Source organism: Mirounga angustirostris, unplaced genomic scaffold (assembly GCF_029215605.1).
Source record: "Mirounga angustirostris isolate CCGP_5_RB_7025 unplaced genomic scaffold, mMirAng1.0.hap1 SCAF_17, whole genome shotgun sequence".
NCBI classification, from domain to species: Eukaryota; Metazoa; Chordata; class Mammalia; order Carnivora; family Phocidae; genus Mirounga; species Mirounga angustirostris.
The window spans coordinates 13731265-13751833 of record NW_026991725.1 but is presented as its reverse complement, the minus strand read 5'-3'; the positions used below and the strand labels follow the sequence as shown (position 1 = coordinate 13751833).

At 39.0% G+C, this 20569-nt stretch overlaps 1 protein-coding gene across 2 annotated transcripts in view; it reads left to right on the top strand.

Annotated features, from left to right (window-relative positions):
* Window positions 1-3690: 3690 nt before the first annotated feature.
* GDPD1 (glycerophosphodiester phosphodiesterase domain containing 1) overlaps window positions 3691-20569 on the top strand; it is a 48507-nt gene continuing 31628 nt past the window's right edge. The window contains exons 1-2 of one of the 2 annotated variants that reach the window (XM_064582155.1): window positions 3691-4157; window positions 14373-14415. In XM_064582155.1, coding sequence (XP_064438225.1) covers window positions 3758-4157; window positions 14373-14415 — 443 coding nt within the window. In that variant the 5' untranslated portion in view covers window positions 3691-3757. The remainder of the gene's footprint in view (window positions 4158-14372; window positions 14416-20569) is intronic. The other variant, XM_045888109.3, reaches the window with a different exon arrangement.

Sequence of the window (20569 nt, the reverse complement as noted above, 5' to 3'; positions counted from 1 at the left end):
AGTTGAACCATGCTCTAGCCTAGTTTCAGATTCCCAATGTCATAGTTAGGAATCCTGATGGCAGTCCATCAATCCAATCAGCACAAATTTTCTTACTCTGAAAAATATCTCAATTTAATTTATGAATTTCTTCAGAACTCTTGGGTAAATATCTCTGATCCCAGTGATGTATATTCCTAGGCAATTGCATCTGCTATCTAGAGCACTGATGATTTGGGCAATGCAATTGTAGATGGGATTTAAATGACAACCTCAGGAATAATTTTGTTTGTTTTTTAAAGATTTTATTTATTTATTTGAGAGAGAAAGCAGGAGCAGGGGTAGGGGCAGAGGGAGAAGGAGAAGCAGGCTCCCCACTGAGCAGGGAGCCTGATGTGGGACTCGATCCCAGGACCCTGGGATCATGACATGAGCCAATCGCAGACACTTAACCGACTGAGCCACCCAGATGCCCCAACCTAAGGAATCATTAATTAACCTTTTATTTTTCAGAAGATCAATACTATCTTCTCTAACCAACCTCTTGAACTGAATTGAGATTGGTGACCTTTTTATAACATCAGCTACTAGCTATGTAGTCTTGGGCAAAGTACTTAACCTCTGCATCTTGGGCAAAGTACTTAACCTCTGCAGACATCAGTTTTTTCTTTACAGGGAAACAGGCCAGGCACCTGGGTGACTCAGTCAGTTAAGCGTCTGTCTTCAGCTCAGGTCATGATCCCAGGATCCTGGGATGGAGCCCCAGGTCAGGCTCTCTGCTCAGCAGGGAGCCTGCTTCTCCCTCTGCCACTCCCCCTTCTTGTGCTTGCTCTATGTTAAATAAATAAAATCTTTTTTTTTTTAAAGATTTTATTTATTTATTTGAGAGAGAGAATGAGATAGAACATGAGAGTGGGGAAGGTCAGGGGGAGAAGCAGACTCCCCGCTGAGCAGGGAGCCCGATGTGGGACTCGATCCTGGGACTCCAGGATCATGACCTGAGCCGAAGGCAGTCGCTCAACCAACTGAGCCACCCAGGCGCCCAATAAATAAAAGCTTTAAAAAAAAAAAAAAAAAAAAGCCTGGGTGGCTCAGTCATTGGGCGTCTGCCTTCAGCTCGGGTCATGATCCCAGGGTCCTGGGATCAAGCCCCACATCGGGCTCCCTGCCCAGGCAGGAAGCCTGCTTCTCTCTCTCCCACTCCCGGTGCTTGTGTTCCTGCTCTCACTGTCTCTCTCTGTGTCAAATAAATAAATAATATCTTAAAAATAAATAAATAAGTAAACAGGCCAGTGATTTCTGTTACACTTTCTTTTTTAACATTTTCCTCCCTATGATAATTGACTGTACTAAATTCCATTCTTGGTTTAAATAATGCCTTATTGGGGCGCCTGGGTGGCTCAGTTGGTTAAGCGACTGCCTTCGGCTCAGGTCATGATCCTGGAGTCCCGGGATCAAGTCCCGCATCAGGCTCCCTGCTCAGCAGGGAGTCTGCTTCTCCCTCTGACCCTCCTCCCTCTCCTGCTCTCTGTCTCTCATTCTCTCTCTCTCAAATAAATAAATAAAATCTTTAAAAAAAAATAATGCCTTATTAACTTTGGTGGCTCTTGAAAATTTGACTCCTTCATCCTGGACGACTTCTCTGGTCATATTGGTGTAATTAAAAAAAAAAAATTGGGGCGCCTGGGTGGCTCAGTTGGTTAAGCGACTGCCTTCGGCTCAGGTCATGATCCTGGAGTCCCTGGATCGAGTCCCACATCGGGCTCCCTGCTCGGCAGGGAGTCTGCTTCTCCCTCTCCCACTCCCCGTTTGTGTTCCCTCTCTCGCTGTGTCTTTCTCTGTCAAATAAATAAATAAAATCTTTAAAAAAATTAAAAAAATAAAATAAAATAAAAAAGTTACTATATTATCATTGCTTGCCTGTTCTTGCATTAGTTTTAATTTTCTTGGGCCTCCAATAACCTGCTTGGTTACTTATTTTGACAATTATGTATACTTTTCTCAAATTTGTTGGTGATATTTTAGAGAAAAATATTTTAACTTTTGACAATGCTTTACTTATATAGGATACTTTTAATGCTTTCATTTTACTTCATTAGATCCTCAGAATGCCCCTGTGAGGTTAGATACTATTATCCTCATTTTACAGATGTAGAAACAGAGGCTTAAAATAAGTAATACGCTCAAAGTCACTCAGCTTGTAAATCGTATAGCTGTATCTATGGGTTCTAAGTTCAGAGCTCTATCTTCTAAGCCACAGTTACCTCTATATTTGAAGGTTAAATATTCTTAGTTACATAGATTTTTTCCAGGTAATATTTATCATATACATGTGTTTATTCCCATCATAAATAGTAGTCACTGAATTTAGATAAAAGTTGCTATCAGGTGAGATTTTGGTAAAGGGAAGCAGAACCATGCCATCAGCTGATCTATAGGATATAATTTGACAGCCCTAACCAGATACTTTCCTTAATTCCTAACAAGGCAATATTTTTCAACTCATGAGTTTCCTTAAAATGTTTTCGTTTAAAAAGTGTGGTTATATTTGGGAATTTTTATACTTAGTTCTTTTTCTTCTATAAAGGCTTTAACATTTCTCTGGATATTTTGATATTAGATCAAGAAATAGACTTACTGTAGTGGTAAACTGATGCAAAAGTCTTTTTCAGCTACTTAAAAAAAATTTTTTTTTATTCATTTTTATTTTAGAGAGCACACAAGCAGGGGAAGGAGCAGAGTGGGGGAGAGAGAGAGGGGGGGAAGAATCCCAAGCCAACTTGTGCTGAGCTCCTAACCCAATTCGGGCCTCTAGCCCACAACCCTGAGATCACAACCTGAGCTGAAACCAACAGTCCAACGCTCAACCCACTGAGCTACCCCGGAGCCCCCTTTTCAGCTACTTTTTTTTTAAATTTAATGTAGGCCACCGTTTTCTAGAATCTTCATTGGAAAGAGGACTTCAACTATCTATTTTGACCTCAGACTTTCTACTTGATTAAGTTCTTCTTTCCAGCTTATCTCTTAACTCAGGAAAAGATCTGGCAGGCAAAGCATAACCTGATGGGAACGAAACTACCCACTTAAGCAATAGGGCCTGCCCTGAACCTGCAAGACCCCACCCATGATTGACTTTAAGACAGGGATCAACTTGACCTTCACTGCCCTCCTCCTGCATGTAGCCACCCACCTTTGTCCCACATTTTCCTTATGTAAACCTGGAAGTATGGATGAAAGGAAAATTAGTTGGGCCTTCTGGGATTGAGTTTCCTATCTAAGACTTTTAAGTAATAACCTATAACCTTGTCAACGTTTTCTTATTGTAAGTAGACTTGCAAGTCAACAAATATTTCTTGCCTGCCTTTCCTGTACAGGCGTGGGATCTCATTTCTCAGTGAAATGAGAAAGGAGTCTGCCCCTCAAATATTCGACTGATGAACTAACTAGTACCTCTTATGGTTATGTGTAACAATAGGGAAGACTGTATCTTGGCTAGACAAATGGATGGGTTTATAATTTGTTTTAGCAAGCTTTAACTCCTCCATTGCTAACAGTTCTTTGCACTTCCTAGAGCACCAGCTAAGATGTGCCCTGGAATCTCTCTCTCCTTTCTTGATGCGGATTTTCTAATTATGTCAGGTCTTCCTGAATTCAGGCTATCTTTGAAGAGCCTTTTCTGCCTGAGTGATGGCGAAGGCACTGGCAGGTTTCCAAGCTCTCGCCTCAGTGTGGAGCTTTCCTGAAGCGCAGCGGGTTCTACCACAAAGCTAGGTGACAAATGCTCACTACCGGACCTCTGCAGGGTCCTACCCAGCAGCCAGAGCGCGCCTGCGTACCGCAGCCCCTTTGTTGCTCAGACGCGTGGGATCTGGCTGCGCCTGCGTGGAGGGCTGGCGCCGACAAGTGCGCTGCACCGCTGGCACCGGCTGGGGGCGAGCAGACCTCGAGCAGCTGCCGCAGCCGCCGCAGCCGTTGCGACCGCAGCAGCGGAGTTCACAGGGCCCGGAGGTGGGAGACTTCCCATACGGTGGCTGAGATGTCGTCCACCGCGGCTTTTTACCTTCTCTCCACCTTGGGAGGGTACTTGGTGACCTCGTTCTTGTTGCTCAAATACCCGACCTTGCTGCACCCGAGAAAGAAGCAGCGATTCCTCAGTAAACACATCTCCCACCGCGGAGGTGAGAGGGGTCCCCAGATCCCGATGGCGGAGGTGGGGGAGGCTTTTTCCCCCACGAGAGCTGAGGGTCCTTTAGAGCTCTGCAAAAGGCTGGCGGGTGGAAATGGCGTGAGAGTTTGAGGAAGAATGGGGTGTGCGAAAGAGGGCTCCCTGGAGGTGAAGGCGATGCGAAGGGGACGTCTCCTGAGGGAAGATAATGGGTCTTGAGACAGAGCCATGGTGGGGATCTGTCGAGTGCAGCGGTGTCAGGTGTTCTCTGAAGGAGGAAGGACTAGGGTGAGAATTAAGGGTAGATGGAGCGTTTCTCGGCAAATGGAAGGATGATCGCAAGGTCCCTTCCTCGCAGCGAGACACAAGGCGGGGGGGGGGGGGGGGCGCGGAGCAGAGCCAGGGTACCCCCGGGGGAACGGGAACGGACTGCTCTGAGCGGAGCCAGTGGCTGAGCTTGTAGGGAGATCCAGGGCGACGAGGTTTGAGGAACTGCGTGAACCTGGAGCGTGCTGTAGCCTGGTTGTCTGCAGTCCCTGGGGGCTGGTTCCTACCCTCCCCCCCACCCCACCCCTGTCCCCCTCTCTGAGCACTGAGAATTAAGAAGAGAGGGAAACCTAGTCACTGACCTGGGGACACTTCCCAAGGTCACAGTTAGACTTGGGGTGGACTGGGACAGAAATTGGAGCGTCCTGGTTACCAAGGCAGCAAACCTTCCACCTGTTTTTTTTCCAGCCCCACCTTGCACCTCAGCAATGACACCTGGATTTCCTAAAGACAAAAAGATGATGTAGTTTATGACAGGACTGTATTGTTTAAAGAAAACAAAGAAGTTGTTTCTTGGAAAAGCATCTTACTAAAAGGAGCCTAGGTGGTCCACCCTGTAATTTCCCAAACAGCAGGCCAAATCTTTGCCTCTTCATTATCTCAGAATAATGAGTCTTTATTTCATTTCAAGCATGATGTATAAAATGCTGTGAAATTGGATTAAGTCAATCAATTTTAACTGTTCTTTACAGATGAATGTTAAACTAGGTTAAAACTGCTTGAATTTACAAACTAATACTTGAAATGGTAAATTCTAGTAGTTTACAGTTTAAAACTTGATTTAGTACCGTAACACCCTTTCTAACAAGAATTGGCCAGGGATACAGTTTTAAATATGACAGAAATACATTAGTATTCTTCTGTATAATCTGTACAATTTTATGTTAAACATAGTTCTAAAGAGTGACTTAAATAGATGCTAGGCTCCTTACTCATGCAAAGCATCAAAGGTTTAAGGGGTCACCAGCAAAATGCCATGTAAATGCTTATTTGGTTTAATTATACAGTTGGGTTTTTTGTTAAGTTTATTTACTTATTTAAGTAATCTCTGCACCCAACATGGGGCCCGAACTCACCACCCTGAGATCAATAGTTGCACACTCTTCTGACTGAGCCAGCCAGGCACCCTGTGTTTACTGATTTTAAAAAAAGAAAAATGTGCGTACTAAAAACCCAAAACAAAACAAAACTAGATCCTCTAAAAAGCTATCTAAACTGTCATTGTGGGTGATCTAAATTTTATTTTAGAAGAAATACATGTTAATTTTTGAATTTTTGTGACACTCTACAGGTGAAAAAACCAGTACTCCATAGAGGTTAAAAAATGTGTGCTAAATCAATGTAGCAGGTATCAAAACCAGGATAAGCTGGATCTCCAGTTCTCACTTACTGTCAGAAATACTTTAAAAATATTTTCCCCTAGATATAAAGTCATTTTCGGTTGTTTCAATTTCACTCCTTATATAAAAATTTCCATTCGCTATTTGCAAATATGGGATCAGTATTTGTATATTCAAACTGCAGCTGTCATGAAAATCTTGTTAAATATCTGCAGACTTGAATCTATTTACTTGTATGATGGTCCTAATGCACTGTAGTAAGTTCCTATGTTGTTAGTGCTTAATATGCTTTTGTTGAGTATGTGCACCAAATAATACAATTAAATCCAGAGTGACAGAGGAGATATTTACTAAAAAATACTTTGTAACTCAAGATACTAAGTTTCTGGAAAATAATAGTCAAGGAAGAAGTCACCTCCTTGATTATTTTTTATTTATTTTTCTTAAGATTTTATTTATTTATTTGACAGAGAGACAGTGAGAGAGGGAACACGAGCAGGGGGAGTGGGAGAGGGAGAAGCAGGCTTCCTGCAGAGCAGGGAGCCCAATGTGGGGCTCGATCCCAGGACCCTGGGATCACGACCTGAGCCGAAGGCAGATGCTTAACCACTAAGCCACTCAGGCGCCCCTATTTTTTACTTTTGTCTTGGACACTGCCAACAGCAATCACTAGTCTCTCTGTGCATATTACCAACATTTAGGCTAATTCTCTATTTCCCTAACTTCAAATACCTGATTATTTCATGTAAACCAGATGTATGACCATTCCAAGACTGAAACATTGATCAATATATCTTATAAAGTACATACACCAGCATTGCTATGACTATATTATGTCTGCATTATCACCTGGGTCAGATTCTGGACCACTAGTTAGCCTTGAGGAGAAGACCTAGTTTCCTTATTTATAAATGGGGACTGTTTGCTTCTCTTTGGGTTGTTAGAAGGATAAGGTATATAAATGCACTTTGAAAACTGAAAATTGTTTAGAAATATCTGCATGGATACAGGGATCTACATATGGATTTTGTAGTAGAACTTTGAATTAATTGAGAAGGAATAAGATCACCCTATACTTAATGTTTTCAAAATTTGAATGAACATATTGCCTTTTACTAAGATTGATTGTCCTTGAAAGAGGAACTTAATGTTTCAAAATTAAATGCTGGAGGTTTATTTTGTTCTTGCCTCTTTAGCGCATACGTTGTATTACATTATATTGTAATAGGATATGTAATACATCTGTCTCCCTTACTAGACTGAGTTTCTTAAGGGGAGGTTTCAGATTTTATTAATGCTTCTGTCTCTAGCTTCTAGTGCAGATCCTAACATAATTACAATAATAAATTATTGTCTGCTAATTACTGCGTGCTAGATCCCTCCCATGTGTTTCCTAAGTTTATTTGACCAAAGAACACCTTTTATAACTACAATGTATTGATGAAACACCAATAAGATCAAAGATACATCCTTTGGATCAAATGGAGAGCAAGCAATACTCTCAAAGGCCATTTTCTTAATTTCTCTATGAAAGCATGAATTTTATTAATATTCTTTTCAATTGCATAAGTAACTCATGTTCATTGTAGAAATTTGGAAAATATAGAAATGAAAAAAGAAAAAATAGTTCCTAAGACTTTACTATCCAGACATAATGTGTTAACATTTTGAAGTATATCCTTTAAAAATCTATATTCTGGTATTTGGAATCATAGCATATATAAAGATTTTATCTATCTATCTGTCTGTCTATCTATCGATTTATGACAGAGAGAGCATGAGCAGGGGGGAGAGTCAGAAGTAGGCGCCTTGGTGAGCAGAGAGCCCGATGCGGGGCTCCATCACAGGGCCCTGGGATCATGACCTGAGCCAAAGGCAGATGCTTAACTGAGCCACCCAGGCGTCTCCTGGAATCATAGTGTATATATACATTTATTTCAGATGCCAACTGAGTTGGCTAGAGGTACAGTTGCAGGGAAATATGGAAATAACATACTCTAATACTCCTTAATCTATCTGCATGAGCCAATTGAATTAAGCAACAGGCTTTAAAAAAAAAAAAAGTCTATGTATTAGGGTTCAGTGGCCAACTAATAAAAAAAATCACCAACCCATGAAATCCCCCCTTCCCTCTTAATCTTTCACCCTTGATCTTGAGACAGAGTATTGTCACAATCTGGGTATCCTGCCACAGAATGATTTGGAAAGTAATAAGTTTGAGGGTAAGTTTGCTGTCGGACACTGGCTGCTTCTGGGTCCTAAACTTTAATTGGATGTTCAAGGAAGAAACTGAAGCATCAGTTTGTCTCAAAAGTGTCAATGGAAGTGGCATTCTGCAGTTGCATCCTGAAACATGTTCCATGTCAGGGTATCAATTCTTTCTCTTGTTCCCTCAGTCCTATTTTCAAGGAACTCTTCTCACTTTTCAATGAGGACTTTTTTCTTTTCTTTGCCTTTCTTTCTTTCTTTCTTTTTCTTCCTTTCTTCTTCTTCTTCTTCTTCTTCTTTTTTTTTTTTTTAGTAATCCCTACACCCAACATGGGGCTCAAACTCACAACCATGAAATCAAGAGTCACATGCTCGGCGTGGCTCAGATGGTTAAGCATGTGCCTTTGGCTCAGGTCATGATCCTGGGGTCCTGGGATTGAGTCCCGCATGGGGAGACTGCTTCTCCCTCTCTTTCTGCCTGCCGCTCCCCCCCGCTTGTGCTCTGTCAAGTAAATAAATAAAATCTTTACTTAAAAAAAAAAGAGTCACATGCTCTTCTGACTGAGGCAGCCAGGTGCCCTTTCAACAAGGACTTTTTCCTTATTCATTTCCTCAACTGGTTCACTCATTCCTACCAATACCTTATTAGCAATGAAGTCATTTATCATTTATTTAATAGTACTTTCCTGCTTAAGAAAGCAAACTAAAATGTACTTAATTTCAGCAATGGTTAAAAGATATAATATGTCTTAAATTGTATACAAATTTAGAAAAATTAAATATAAAAAATATCATTATAGAAAAATTACTGAAATTATGACCAGATACATAACAAAAACCACTTATCATTGAAGAGAGTATACATGTGGTAGTTAGTAAATGCTGCCTGGGTATCAGTATACAGTTTGAACATCCTTCTGTGCTATTGATGTGTTTCATTTTTTCTCATACCTGTGAATACAGATTTCACCATTTTTTCCTTTTGAGATACAGAAATAAAGTGTGCAGTGTTCCAGGGAACTCATATTGAGAAATGCTCTTGGTATATACCATCTCTACTCCTTACAAGCTCTTTATGCTCTTATGCAAGTCATATATACTATTTCCAAGGCACACTATAAATGTTGAATGAACAAATGAATTTAGAAATAAAGAAGAGGGCACCTGGGTGGCTCAGTTGGTTAAGGTCCCAACTCTTGATTTCAGATCATGAGGTCATGATCTCAGGGTCGTGAGATTGAGCCTGGGCTCTGTGCTGGGCTTGGAGCCTGCTTAAGATTCTCTCTCCCTCTCCCATTGCCCTCCTCCCTGCTTGTGTGCTCTCTCAGAAAGGAAGGAAGGAAGGAAGGAAGGAAGGGAGGGAGGGAGGGAGGGAGGAAGGAAGGAGGGAAGGAAAAGAGGAAAGAAATGAAGAAGGAACTTACTTTATTGCTTGATTTATTGAAAAATTTCATTTTGAGTTGAGATAGGATCATATCTCAAACATTAGGATATGTTTTATTTGCACTAAGCTGTCTTTTCCAATCTTAGAAAATATTTAATTTTGAAGGTTTCTTCGTGTGCATGTGGCTGATGCACATGGTCATATTTGTCATTGGTTTTATAAACATCACACATTTATCATGTATACAAAGATGTTAATAATAGTGGTGGCTAGAGCACATCTATAAAACAACTCTACAATGTTTATTGGTATATAAAACATTTGGGAGACAAAAAGAAAACCAAGCAGATATTTCTTTCCTTCACAGCATCTAAATCTGATTAAAGGGGCGCCTGGGTGGCTCAGTTGGTTAAGCGACTGCCTTCGGCTCAGGTCATGATCCTGGGGTCCTGGGATCGAGCCCTGCATCAGGCTCCCTGCTCAGCCAGAAGCCTGCTTCTCCCTCTCCCATTCCCCCTACTTGTGTTCCCCCTCACGCTGTCTCTCTCTTTCTCTGTCAGTTAAATAAATAAATAAAATCTTAAAAAAAATAAATTAAAGATACAAAAGAGAATGTTTCCTTTACTTTTCCTGTCCTATCAGAAATTAACTGGGGTGCCTGGGTGGCTCAGTCGTTAAGCGTCTGCCTTCGGCTCAGGTCATGATCTCAGGGTCCTGGGATTGAGCCCCGCATCGGGCTCCCTACTTGGTGGGAAGCCTGCTTCTCCCTCTCCCACTCCCCCGCTTGTGTTCTGCTCTCACTAACTCTCTCTCTTTGTCAAATAAATAAATAAAATCTTAAAAAAAAAAATTAACTGATCACGGGGCACATGGTGGCAGAGTTGGTTAGGTGTCTGACTCTTGGTTTTGGCTCAGGTCGTGATCTCAGGATCATGAGACTGAGCCCCCTGTCAGGCTCTATGCTCAGCGTGGAGTCTGCTTGAAATTCTCTCTCCCTCTCCCTCTGCCCCTCCCCCTGCTCTCTCTCTGAAAGGAAGGAAGGGAGAAAAAGAAAGAGAGAGAGAGAGAGAGAGAAAGAAAGAAAGAAAGAAAGAAAGAAAGAAAGAAAGAAAGAAAGAAAGAAAGAAAGAAAGAAAGAAAGAAAAGAGAAAGAAAAGAGAAAGAAAGGAAGAAGAAGGAAGGAAGAAAAGGAAAGAAAGAAGAAAGAGAAAGATTAACTGGTTACAAAGTAATTATGAAGCACTAAATAAGAAAGAAAAAGTTAATGCAGAATGAAAACTTGGGAAGTACATAGTGAAACTATAAATAAAGAAATTGGGACTTTTCAGAGAAGGTTTTCTCAAGTGAAAAGTGTGAACTGGAAGAGGGAGGCAGTATGATGTAAGCAGAGGAATTATAAACATTAGGACAGCATGTAAAATCTGTGACACTCATTCTCTTTCCCATTTCATAATTTAATAACTAATTAAAAATTAAACATTTGTTTATATGTTGGATGGTGATTTGCAAAGCCAGGCATTGTTTAAACTGATTATTGAAAGAGAAGGAAAATTAGTGGCAAGCATGCTTCTATAAATGATATAACTGGAAAGAAAAGGAATTCAAATAATTTCATGAGACGAGCTACCACCAAATAATTCCTTGGAGAGGAATGGCATACTTTTTAATTAGTTCCCTTAGTTACTCTGCAGGCTTTCACCATATGAATCTAACAGGTAATTTGTGGGTGTAGAATTCTACATTGTAGAAATTCTACATTGTAGAATTTATCTTCAAGCTTTATAAACAAGAAGAATATGGGAATAAGGGCCAATATGAATAACTTATCTGTAAAACTGAAATAAAGGCATTCTACGAATGGCAGCATAGAAGCTGCCACATAGTGGTAAAAAAGATGGGATCTCAAATCATATAGCTTATGCTTGAATCGTATTTCCCCTCATTGGCTATGTGACTGTACCCAACTTCTTTCTGGTTGTGGGGGTTTTAATGAAATGATAGATAAAGTGCTAAGTACAATGTGTAGCTTCTATTAATTATTAATATCTTGATTGTCTTTTCATTGTTTAATACTGTCTACTAACTTCATAATTTTATAAAATCAAAGATCTTAAGTAACAGTGTTTTCATGCTTAAGCTGTTAGGTTTAAATGAATAACATAGTAGCACTCTTTATCCTTTTTAGTCATATTCTAGAGTGTTAAGCAGACTCCAAGCTAGTACAGAGCCCGACATGGGGCTCGATCTCACCACCCTGAGATCACGACCTGAGCCGAAATTTAAGAGTCAGAGGCTTAACTGACTGAGTCACCAAGGTGCCCCAACACCAACTAGATTTTTAAAAGTCATTTAACCGGGCTCCTGGGTGGCTTAGTTGGTTAAGTGTCGCCTTTGGCTTGGGTCATGATCCCGAAGTCCTGGGACTGAGCCCCAATTTGGGCTCCCTGCTCCACTGGGAGCCTGCTTCTCCCTCTGCCTGCTGCCCCCTCTGCTTGTGCTCTCTCTCTTGCTCTCTGTCAAGTAAATAAATAAACAGAAAAAGTCATTTAACCTAAACAGCACTTACTTTTTTTTTTTTAAAGAGCACTTATTTGACAAAAGCTATAATCTTAGATTTACTTCATATGTTTTCTATTGTGCATCAACTGTAAAACCTAAAATCAAAGTAGCTTTTTTCACATGGGTATTCCATTCTCTCTACTAAACTATGGGACTCTAGAACATTCAGTTAATATATTCATTTCTTCATACTTTGTGTTTCTATTGATTATTAATTAGGTTGCCATAAAAGTAAAATCTAACAATATAAAAGAAGAAAATTTTAATACTCTCACAAATATGTCCAGATGGTATTGTATGTGAAACATTTTAATGCTAATACTTGAACAGTACCATAAACTTGAAGTGTTTCTTTTTGCTAAAAAGAAATTGGCTGTTTTTCTTAAGTATTTGGAAAAGTATTTCATAAGTGTTTTTCCTGTACATCCCATTAATTATTTAGTAATACTGAAATCTTTTAGTTTTAAAATATTTTAAAACTTATGGCTAGCATGCTATGTTAATTGATTTTACCTAGTATACATAATATTAGAGGATGAGATACTTTTTATCTGTGTCCTTTTTGTCATTGCAATGTTATTCATTCATCAGTCAGTGGACATTCACCAAGCACCAGTTACTATAATAGTGGCAATAGTAATAATAATAGCAATAATCCTTTACTTTTACTGAATAGTCACTATTTCATTAAATCTAATGCCATTAGTTATAAAATGCACATTTCCTTTTCTTTTCGAGGTGGGGGAGGGGCCGAGGGAGAGAGAGAGAGAGAATCTTTTTTTTTTTTTTTTTAAATATTTATTTATTTTTAATGAGAGAGAGAGAGCACATGAGAGGGGGGAGGGTCAGAGGGAGAAGCAGACTCCCTGCCGAGCAGGAAGCCCGATGCGGGACTCGATCCCGGGACTCCAGGATCATGACCTGAGCCGAAGGCAGTCGCTTAACCAACTGAGCCACCCAGGCGTCCCGAGAGAGAGAATCTTAAGCAGACCCCAACCCCAGTGCAGAGCCCAACGCATGGCTCAATCTTGGGCTTCTGAGATCATGACCTGGGCCAAAAGCAAGAGTCAGACACCACTGACTAAGCCACCGAGGCGCACCTAAAATGCACATATTTAATATGCTGCTGAGAGAGAAAATGTTGCTAAACAAACTATTACACACCATCCATCCATTGTAAAATGCACCCTAACTTTAAAAAGGGGAAAACTAATTTTTTGAATTGATGACATAGGGCACCTGACGTGTGAATTCATTTAACTACACCAATCCTATGAGATAGGTGCCATCTTTATCCTCATTCTTTTTTTTTTCTTTTTTAAGATTTTATTTTTGGGGGGAGCACCTGGCTGACTCAGTCAGTAGGGCATGTGACTCTTAATCTTAGGGTCATGAATTTGAGCCCTACTTTGGGGGTAGACTTTACTTAATAAAAAAAAAATTTTTAATTCTAATTTTAATTTTAATTTTAAATGTAATCTCTAACCCCAATGTGGGGCACAAACTCACAACCCTGAGATCAAGAGTCTCATGCTCCACTGACTGAGATAGCCAGGCATCCCTCATTTCTTACAGATAAGGAAGCTCGGCCCCAGAGAGGTTTTGTAACTTTCCCAAGGTCATGCAAATATCAAATAGATTTGAGAGCAAAGATCCTAACTCCACCTTCAACTACTACACTATATATATATTTTAAAGATTTTATTTACACTATATTGCCTTCAGCCAAAGTGATTAAAACAATCACTTATTTTCAGTAATTCATAGGAAAAGGAGTCAGTTTAATAATTTATGATATGATAAATTCTTATTAGAGAGATGCATAAGAGAGTATGGGGATGTAGAGGAGATGGTTTAACTGTTTCTGAGGAGGTGTGATATGTACCAAGTCCTCTTCTGTCTTTCCTATGACAAGCAGATATTGTAGGTTAAAAAAACATGTTCAGGTTCTAACCTTTCTGTGTTGCTGTGGCTTTGTTTTAATCTTTGATTCTTCCTGGTGCAGCCAAAAAGCAATTCAAAATACCATTACACTCTTTAAAAAACTTGTAATGTCTACACAGTATATAAACATCAAGATTCACTAGATGTTTCTTATTAAAGTGAATTTCTGAAAAAATTTAAAAGTTCAAATTAGGGGCACCTGGGAGGCTCAGTCAGTTAAGCATCAGCCTTCAGCTCAGGTCATAATCCCAGGGTCCTGGGATCAAGCCCAGAGCCCTGCTAAGCGGGGAGCCTGCTTCTCCCTCTCCCTCTGCCCCTCCCCACTGCTCATGGGTGTGTGTGTGTGGGGGGGGGGTGTGAATAAATTAATACAATAAATTAATAAAATCTTTTTAAAAATTTAAAAAAATTTTTAAAAAGTTGAAATTAGCTAAGTAAATGAAATTTAAATTTAATGTTTTCACAGGGGCTGGAGAAAATTTGGAGAATACAATGGCAGCCTTTCAGCAGTAAGTATATAAAAAGGTATTCTTTTATAGTTTATCTTTGAAGTGATGATTCACAAAGTGAAGATAGTATACATGTTGCATCCACTTGTTACAGTTGTTTCTAATTTATTAAAATAGCTTTTTTTTTTTTTTTTTTTTAAGCTAGTCTGAAGTGTTACAGAGTGTCTGGCTTCTGGATAACTGAAAAACTAGATCAGAGTTGTGGGTAATCAAAAGATACTATAGTTCTAAAGCTGAAAGAAGGCTTTTGTAACAAGGAACACACTGTGTAATGCTAATTAGTCTTGGAGAGAAAGAGAAAAGGAGAAAATGAAACAACTGTTAACATTGGTTGCTGTTTATGAATAAGATTATGTGTCTGCTCTGTAATTCCTCTACAGACCTGAACCTGTGATCTGGTCTTTCTTGTTTGAAGCCTTATGAGTGTTGGTCTTATTTTTTCGAATAAGGTAAATTAGATTATCCCCAATGTTTCAGTTATTCATATCTCCTACTGATCTCTTTTAGAGCACCTCACAGAGAAGCAGCAGGAGAGACAGGAATGAAAGCTGATTGATACCTTGTTCTCTGTCTTAGAATAAATGATCATTAGTCTGTGGTAATGGTGAAAACACTGTTTTCTTTTCCCTGAAAAATAAAGCAGAGGATATGAAAAGTTAAACTCCATGGAAGACATTACCTTTCCATATTTAGTAAGAAAAATGTTTTCTGACACATTTGTTGAACCATTTTTATGCATACAGTTGGGACTGAGATATCAGAATTTGGCTTAAGTTTTTGTTCTGTTTCTTATCATTTAAAATGACTTAGAATTTAGGGGAGACTGGCTGGCTCAGTTGGTAGAGCATGTGACCCTTGATCTTGGGGTTGTCAGATTGAGCCCCACATTGGGCATAGAGATTACTTAAAAATAAATAAAATAAAAATAACAAAGACACCTGAGAGTTTATTTTTCCTGTTATCAGGTCCAAATGTACTGCTTCTCCATATTCTAGTTTCATCTAAATCCTGTCCTCCTGTGTTTGTCATTGCTTATTCTTTGTGTTCTCTATTACAATGCCTTTGACTATAATCCCCAAATTCTCTAAAACCCTAAAAATGCAAAAACTTTCCTCCTGTCTATGGAAAAAACTTTCCAGATTCTGAAACAAAATAATTTAAATTACTTTAAGTCAAAATAAAATAAAATAAATAAATTACTTTAAGTTATCTTCTCTACTGAGATCATATATGTAGGTATCTTTAGATATCTATATAATATATAAATCTAGATATATATAATTATATATAACATATATAATGCATATATATATATATATAATTTTGTTTGTGCAGTTTACACTGAGACACATACACACATACACATACCTCCCCCCCATATACTCTGTTTTATCAAATATTTGTTCCCTGGGATGTAGTGATATATATTACCTGGGGAGAAAATGCTTATAACTTTGAGTGATTTTAGCATTCTTTATATATATATATATTTTAAAGATTTTATTTATTTATTTGACAGAGAGAGACACAGTGAGAGAGGGAACACAAGCAGGGGGAGTGGGAGAGGGAGATGTAGGCTCCCTGCGATGCGGGGCTCTATCCCAGGACCCCCGGGATCATAACCTGAGCGGAAGGCAGACCCTTAACAACTGAGCCACCCAGGCGCCCCTGCATTCTTTATATTTAAGGTATATTATTTAGTAAGTTTTTCCCCATATTTTTTGTTAAATTTTTACCAACCACCCTTATTTATGAAATTAAAATACTCAATTATATAATAAACTTTCTAAGAATGGTACATTTGTATAATAAATTATTTCTAAGGATGGGGTATAAATATTTTTATCTTTGAAGATTTTGATCATCTGAAAAGTTTTTTGGTATTTAGAGAATGTCTTACTTAGATGGTTTTTACTTGCTAGATAGAACATTACATTTCCCATCTTCAGCAGGTTTTTTTTTTTTTTTTAAGATTTATTTATTTGAGAGACAGGTCACAAGTGTGTGTGAATGGGGGGAGGGGCAGAGGGAGTGACACTCAGGCAGATTCCTCACTGAGCATGAAGGCCCAGTTGGGGCTCCATCTTGTGACCCTGAGACCTGAGCCAAAATCAAGAGTCTGACACTTAACAAGCTGAGCCACCCAGGCACCCCCTGATTTTAACCAAAAATTCGTTGTTGGTGGTTTTTGTGTTTTATCTTATGCATCAATGCTCTTGCTATCGACAAATACTTTTGTTTTCATTTACAAATATTCTATTAGTAGAATATTTTAACTGCTGGGATACTTAGGAGGTTTTTTGTTTTTGTTTTTGTTTTTTTAATACCTGCTTCATGAGCAAAAAGAAAAAAATCATGTAAACATACTATTTTCAAGGTGCAGTATATTAAGAATGTGGAGTTATAATACATAATTGACAAAAGACAGATACTGTGCTTAAGTATGGTATATCTTTGATAGGGAGAAATAGTAAAAATAAAATGAGCAGCTAAAACTTAGATCTTATTTATGTGCATGTGTAGATAAACACTTCACAAAGCATACATATTATAACATGGAAGGGAAAACAAGAAGATATTACAGAAAGTATAAATAATTGGTGGGGAAGCCTGGTTAAGATTAATCAGAAAATTGAAAAGATACCAGGACTAGAAGACCATTTGGTACAGAGGAAGAAGCAATTTTTATTTTTTTATTATTTTTAAAGATTTTATTTATTTGAGAGAGAGAGCAAACACGTGCTGGGGGGAGAAGCAGAGGGAAAGGGATAAGCAGACTCACCTGCTGAGCAGGGAGCCTGACTCAGGGCTCGATCCTGGGATCATGACCTGAGCCAAAGGCAGACGCTTAACTGAATAAGCCACCCAGGCACCCCAAGAAACTATTTTTAAAATGTGAAATGTTTGGGGCACCTGGCTGTCTCAGTCCAGAGAACATGCAACTCTTGATCTTGGGGTTGTGAGTTCAAGTCCCACGTTGGGTATAGAGATTACTTTAAAAAAAAAAGGGAGAAAAAAAACATGAAATGTTTGAGATTAAGATGTGAGGGTAGGGATGCCTGGGTGGCTCAGTCAGTTAAGCGTCTGCCTTCGGCTCAGGTCATGATCCCAGGGTCCTGGGATCAAGTCCCACATCAGGCTCCCTGCTCAGCGGGGAGCGTGCTTCTCCCTCTCCCTCTGCCTGCCTTGTGTTCTCTCTCTGTGTGTCAAATAAATAAATAAAATCTTAAAAAAAAAAAAAAAAGATGTGAGGGTATGTAGACAAGATACATCTGGGAAATTGAAAGGACTTTAAGAGTGTATGGAAAATTAATTCATTACAGTGGGTCTAAAGAAGTAATTAGGACTGGGGCACCTGGGTGGCTCGGTCAGTTATGCCTCTGCCTTTAGCTCAGGTCATGATCTTGGTGTCCTGGGATTGAGCCCCACATTGGGCTTCCTGCTCAGCGGGCAGTCGGCTTCTGCCTCTCCCTCTGCCCCTTCCCCTGCTAATACTGTCTCTCTCTCAAATTAATAAATAAGATCTTTAAAAAAATTTAGAAGGGCGCCTGGGTGGCTCAGTTGGTTAGGCGACTGCCTTCAGCTCGGGTCATGATCCCAGGGTCCTGGGATCGAGTCCCGCATCGGGCTCCCTGCTCTGTGGGGAGCCTGCTTCTCCCTCTCCCACTCCCCCTGCTTCTGTTCCCTCTCTTGCTGTGTCTCTCTCTGTCAAATAAATAAATAAAATCTTTAAAAAAAAAAAAAATTTAGAAAAAAAAAGAAGTAATTAGGACTGAAGAGAAATAATCATATCTCACAATTAATTTATTCCTTCCTGGGGCGCCCGGGTGGCTCAGTCAGTTAAGGTTCTGCCTTTGGCTTAGGTCATGATCCCGGGGTCCTGAGATCGAGCCCCACATTGGGCTCCCTGCTCCACGGGAAGCCTGCTTCTACCTCTCCCACTGCCCCCCTGCTTGTGTTCCCTCTCTTGCCTTGTCTCTCTCTGTCAAATAAATAAATAAATAAAATCTTAAAAAAAAAATTCCTTCCTGCCTTCCCTCCCTCCATCCTTCCTTCCTTCCCTCCCTCCCTCCTTCCTTCTTCCTTTTCTTTCTCCCTCTCTTCCTTTCTCCCTCCCTCTCTCTCCTTTTCTTTCTTTCTTTATCTTTTTCTTTTTCTTTCTTTCTTTCTCTCTTTCCCTCTTTCTTTTTCTTTTTGTATGTCACAATTTATAAAAAGTCCTGTAATGTGGTTTATAAAATGCTTTCACAAACACCTTAGGTTATGAATATGGCTCTTTTGTGATTCCTTTGAGAACAAGAATCTTTCCTTATTGATCTCTCAACCCTTAACACCTAGTTCTGATGCTAATAGACTCTCACTAGTTACTTACTAAAGGAGATAATGGAATGGGGCACTCAGGAACAAAGCAGAACATTAACAGAAGACAAATGAAGGAGAGAGAACCCCATCCATAATAAGCACAAAACCAGAAACTAAGGAATTGTAACACACACACACACACACACAGTCACTAAGACCTTGAGTATGTAAAATCTAGCTCTTAAGAGCTCATAAAACTAGGTTTTTAAACCAGGCTGCCTTTGTAAATACCCACAGGACAATTTGATCCCTGTGGTATTAACATGAATGGTGAAAGAAAGAAACAAATTGTTTTAGCAGTAGCTGGAAGTACAAGTTGGCAGACAGTCAAAGTAATTAATCAGTGACCTGGTTCTCATGATACATTTTTCAGACTATCTAATTAATACAATAGTAATTTCTCATATGTAAAATGGGAATAGTAACAAACCTCAGTGGTGTGAGGAATAAATGAGATTCAAATAAATTCCTTAATTTGGGTCTGTTACTGTTTTTGGATTTACGATTTTTATTTTTTCCAAATTTTTATTTAAATTCTGGTTACTTAACATATAGTGTATAGGGACTGTTTAAAATCGTTATGTATTGTTTCTGTGGAATTTCAAGTAATTTCACATCTTTTAGAGCTAGAGTTTTCTTTTTCTGGTAATGTTGAAGCCTTGGCTTCCCTTTTTCTATGTAATCAGCTTGTCAGAAAGTCACCTATATTGGAGCACATAGGTGGCTCAGTTGGTTAAACATGGGACTCTTGATTTCTGCTCAGGTCATGATCTCATCAGGGTCATGAGATGGAGCCCCACTTGGGAGCTCAGCAGGAAGTCTGCTTGAGATTCTCTCCCTCTCTCTCTCCCTCTGATTGCTCACACTCTCTCTCTCTCCAAGATAAATAAATCCTAAAAAAAAAAAAAAAAAAGAAATTCAGCTATAAAATATCTGGTGCTTCAGTTGAAGTAGATACTTATTATTTACGGGAGATTTTGAAGGCCAAAGTGATAAATTTTTTTTTTCCTTTTTCTGGCTATGTTCTAGCTATTTGTGTATCAAATTTGGGATCATTTACAAATTGTCCTGGATGCACTCACTCACTATTGCTCTAAGTTTTTATTAGCTTATTGATAAGAGATAAGCCTACAATAAATAGAAACTATTTTGTATATAATTCCTAAACGTGTCTAAAAACAGCCCACATTTCAGCTGAAGGCAAACTTCAAACTTAGATTTCTTAGGTAAAATGTTTAAATTTTTTATTTTTATTTTTAATTTTTTTAATTGACTTTTAAAATTTTATTGTGCTTGCCTCGGCAGCACATATACTAAAATATTATTTATTTGTTTATTTATTTACTTATTTATTATTTTAAGTAGTCTCCATGCTTGGCATGGAGCCCAATGCAGAATTTTTTTATTTTATATATTTTTTGTTGTTTTAAAAATTTTATTTATTTATTTGAGATAGAGCAAGAGAGAGGGAGCATAAGCAGGGCAGAGGGGCAGAGGGAGAAGGGGAAGCAGGCTCCTTGCTCATGACCTGAGCTGAAGGCAGACACTTAACCAACTGAGCCACCCAGGCACCCTGCAAAATTGTTTTTAAATACAGGAAAATATAGATAACCCCTGCCCTTACTCCCCTTCACATACTCATACAAAAAAAATAACAAAAGTAAGATATGCACATGACCAAAAATCAGTAGTACCAATTTTTTTTTTTTTTTTAGCTATATGAAGGATTTTAGGATTTTATTTCAAAACTTTGCTGGCTGCATGTATTGCTTACAGTTTCTACATTTTTTTT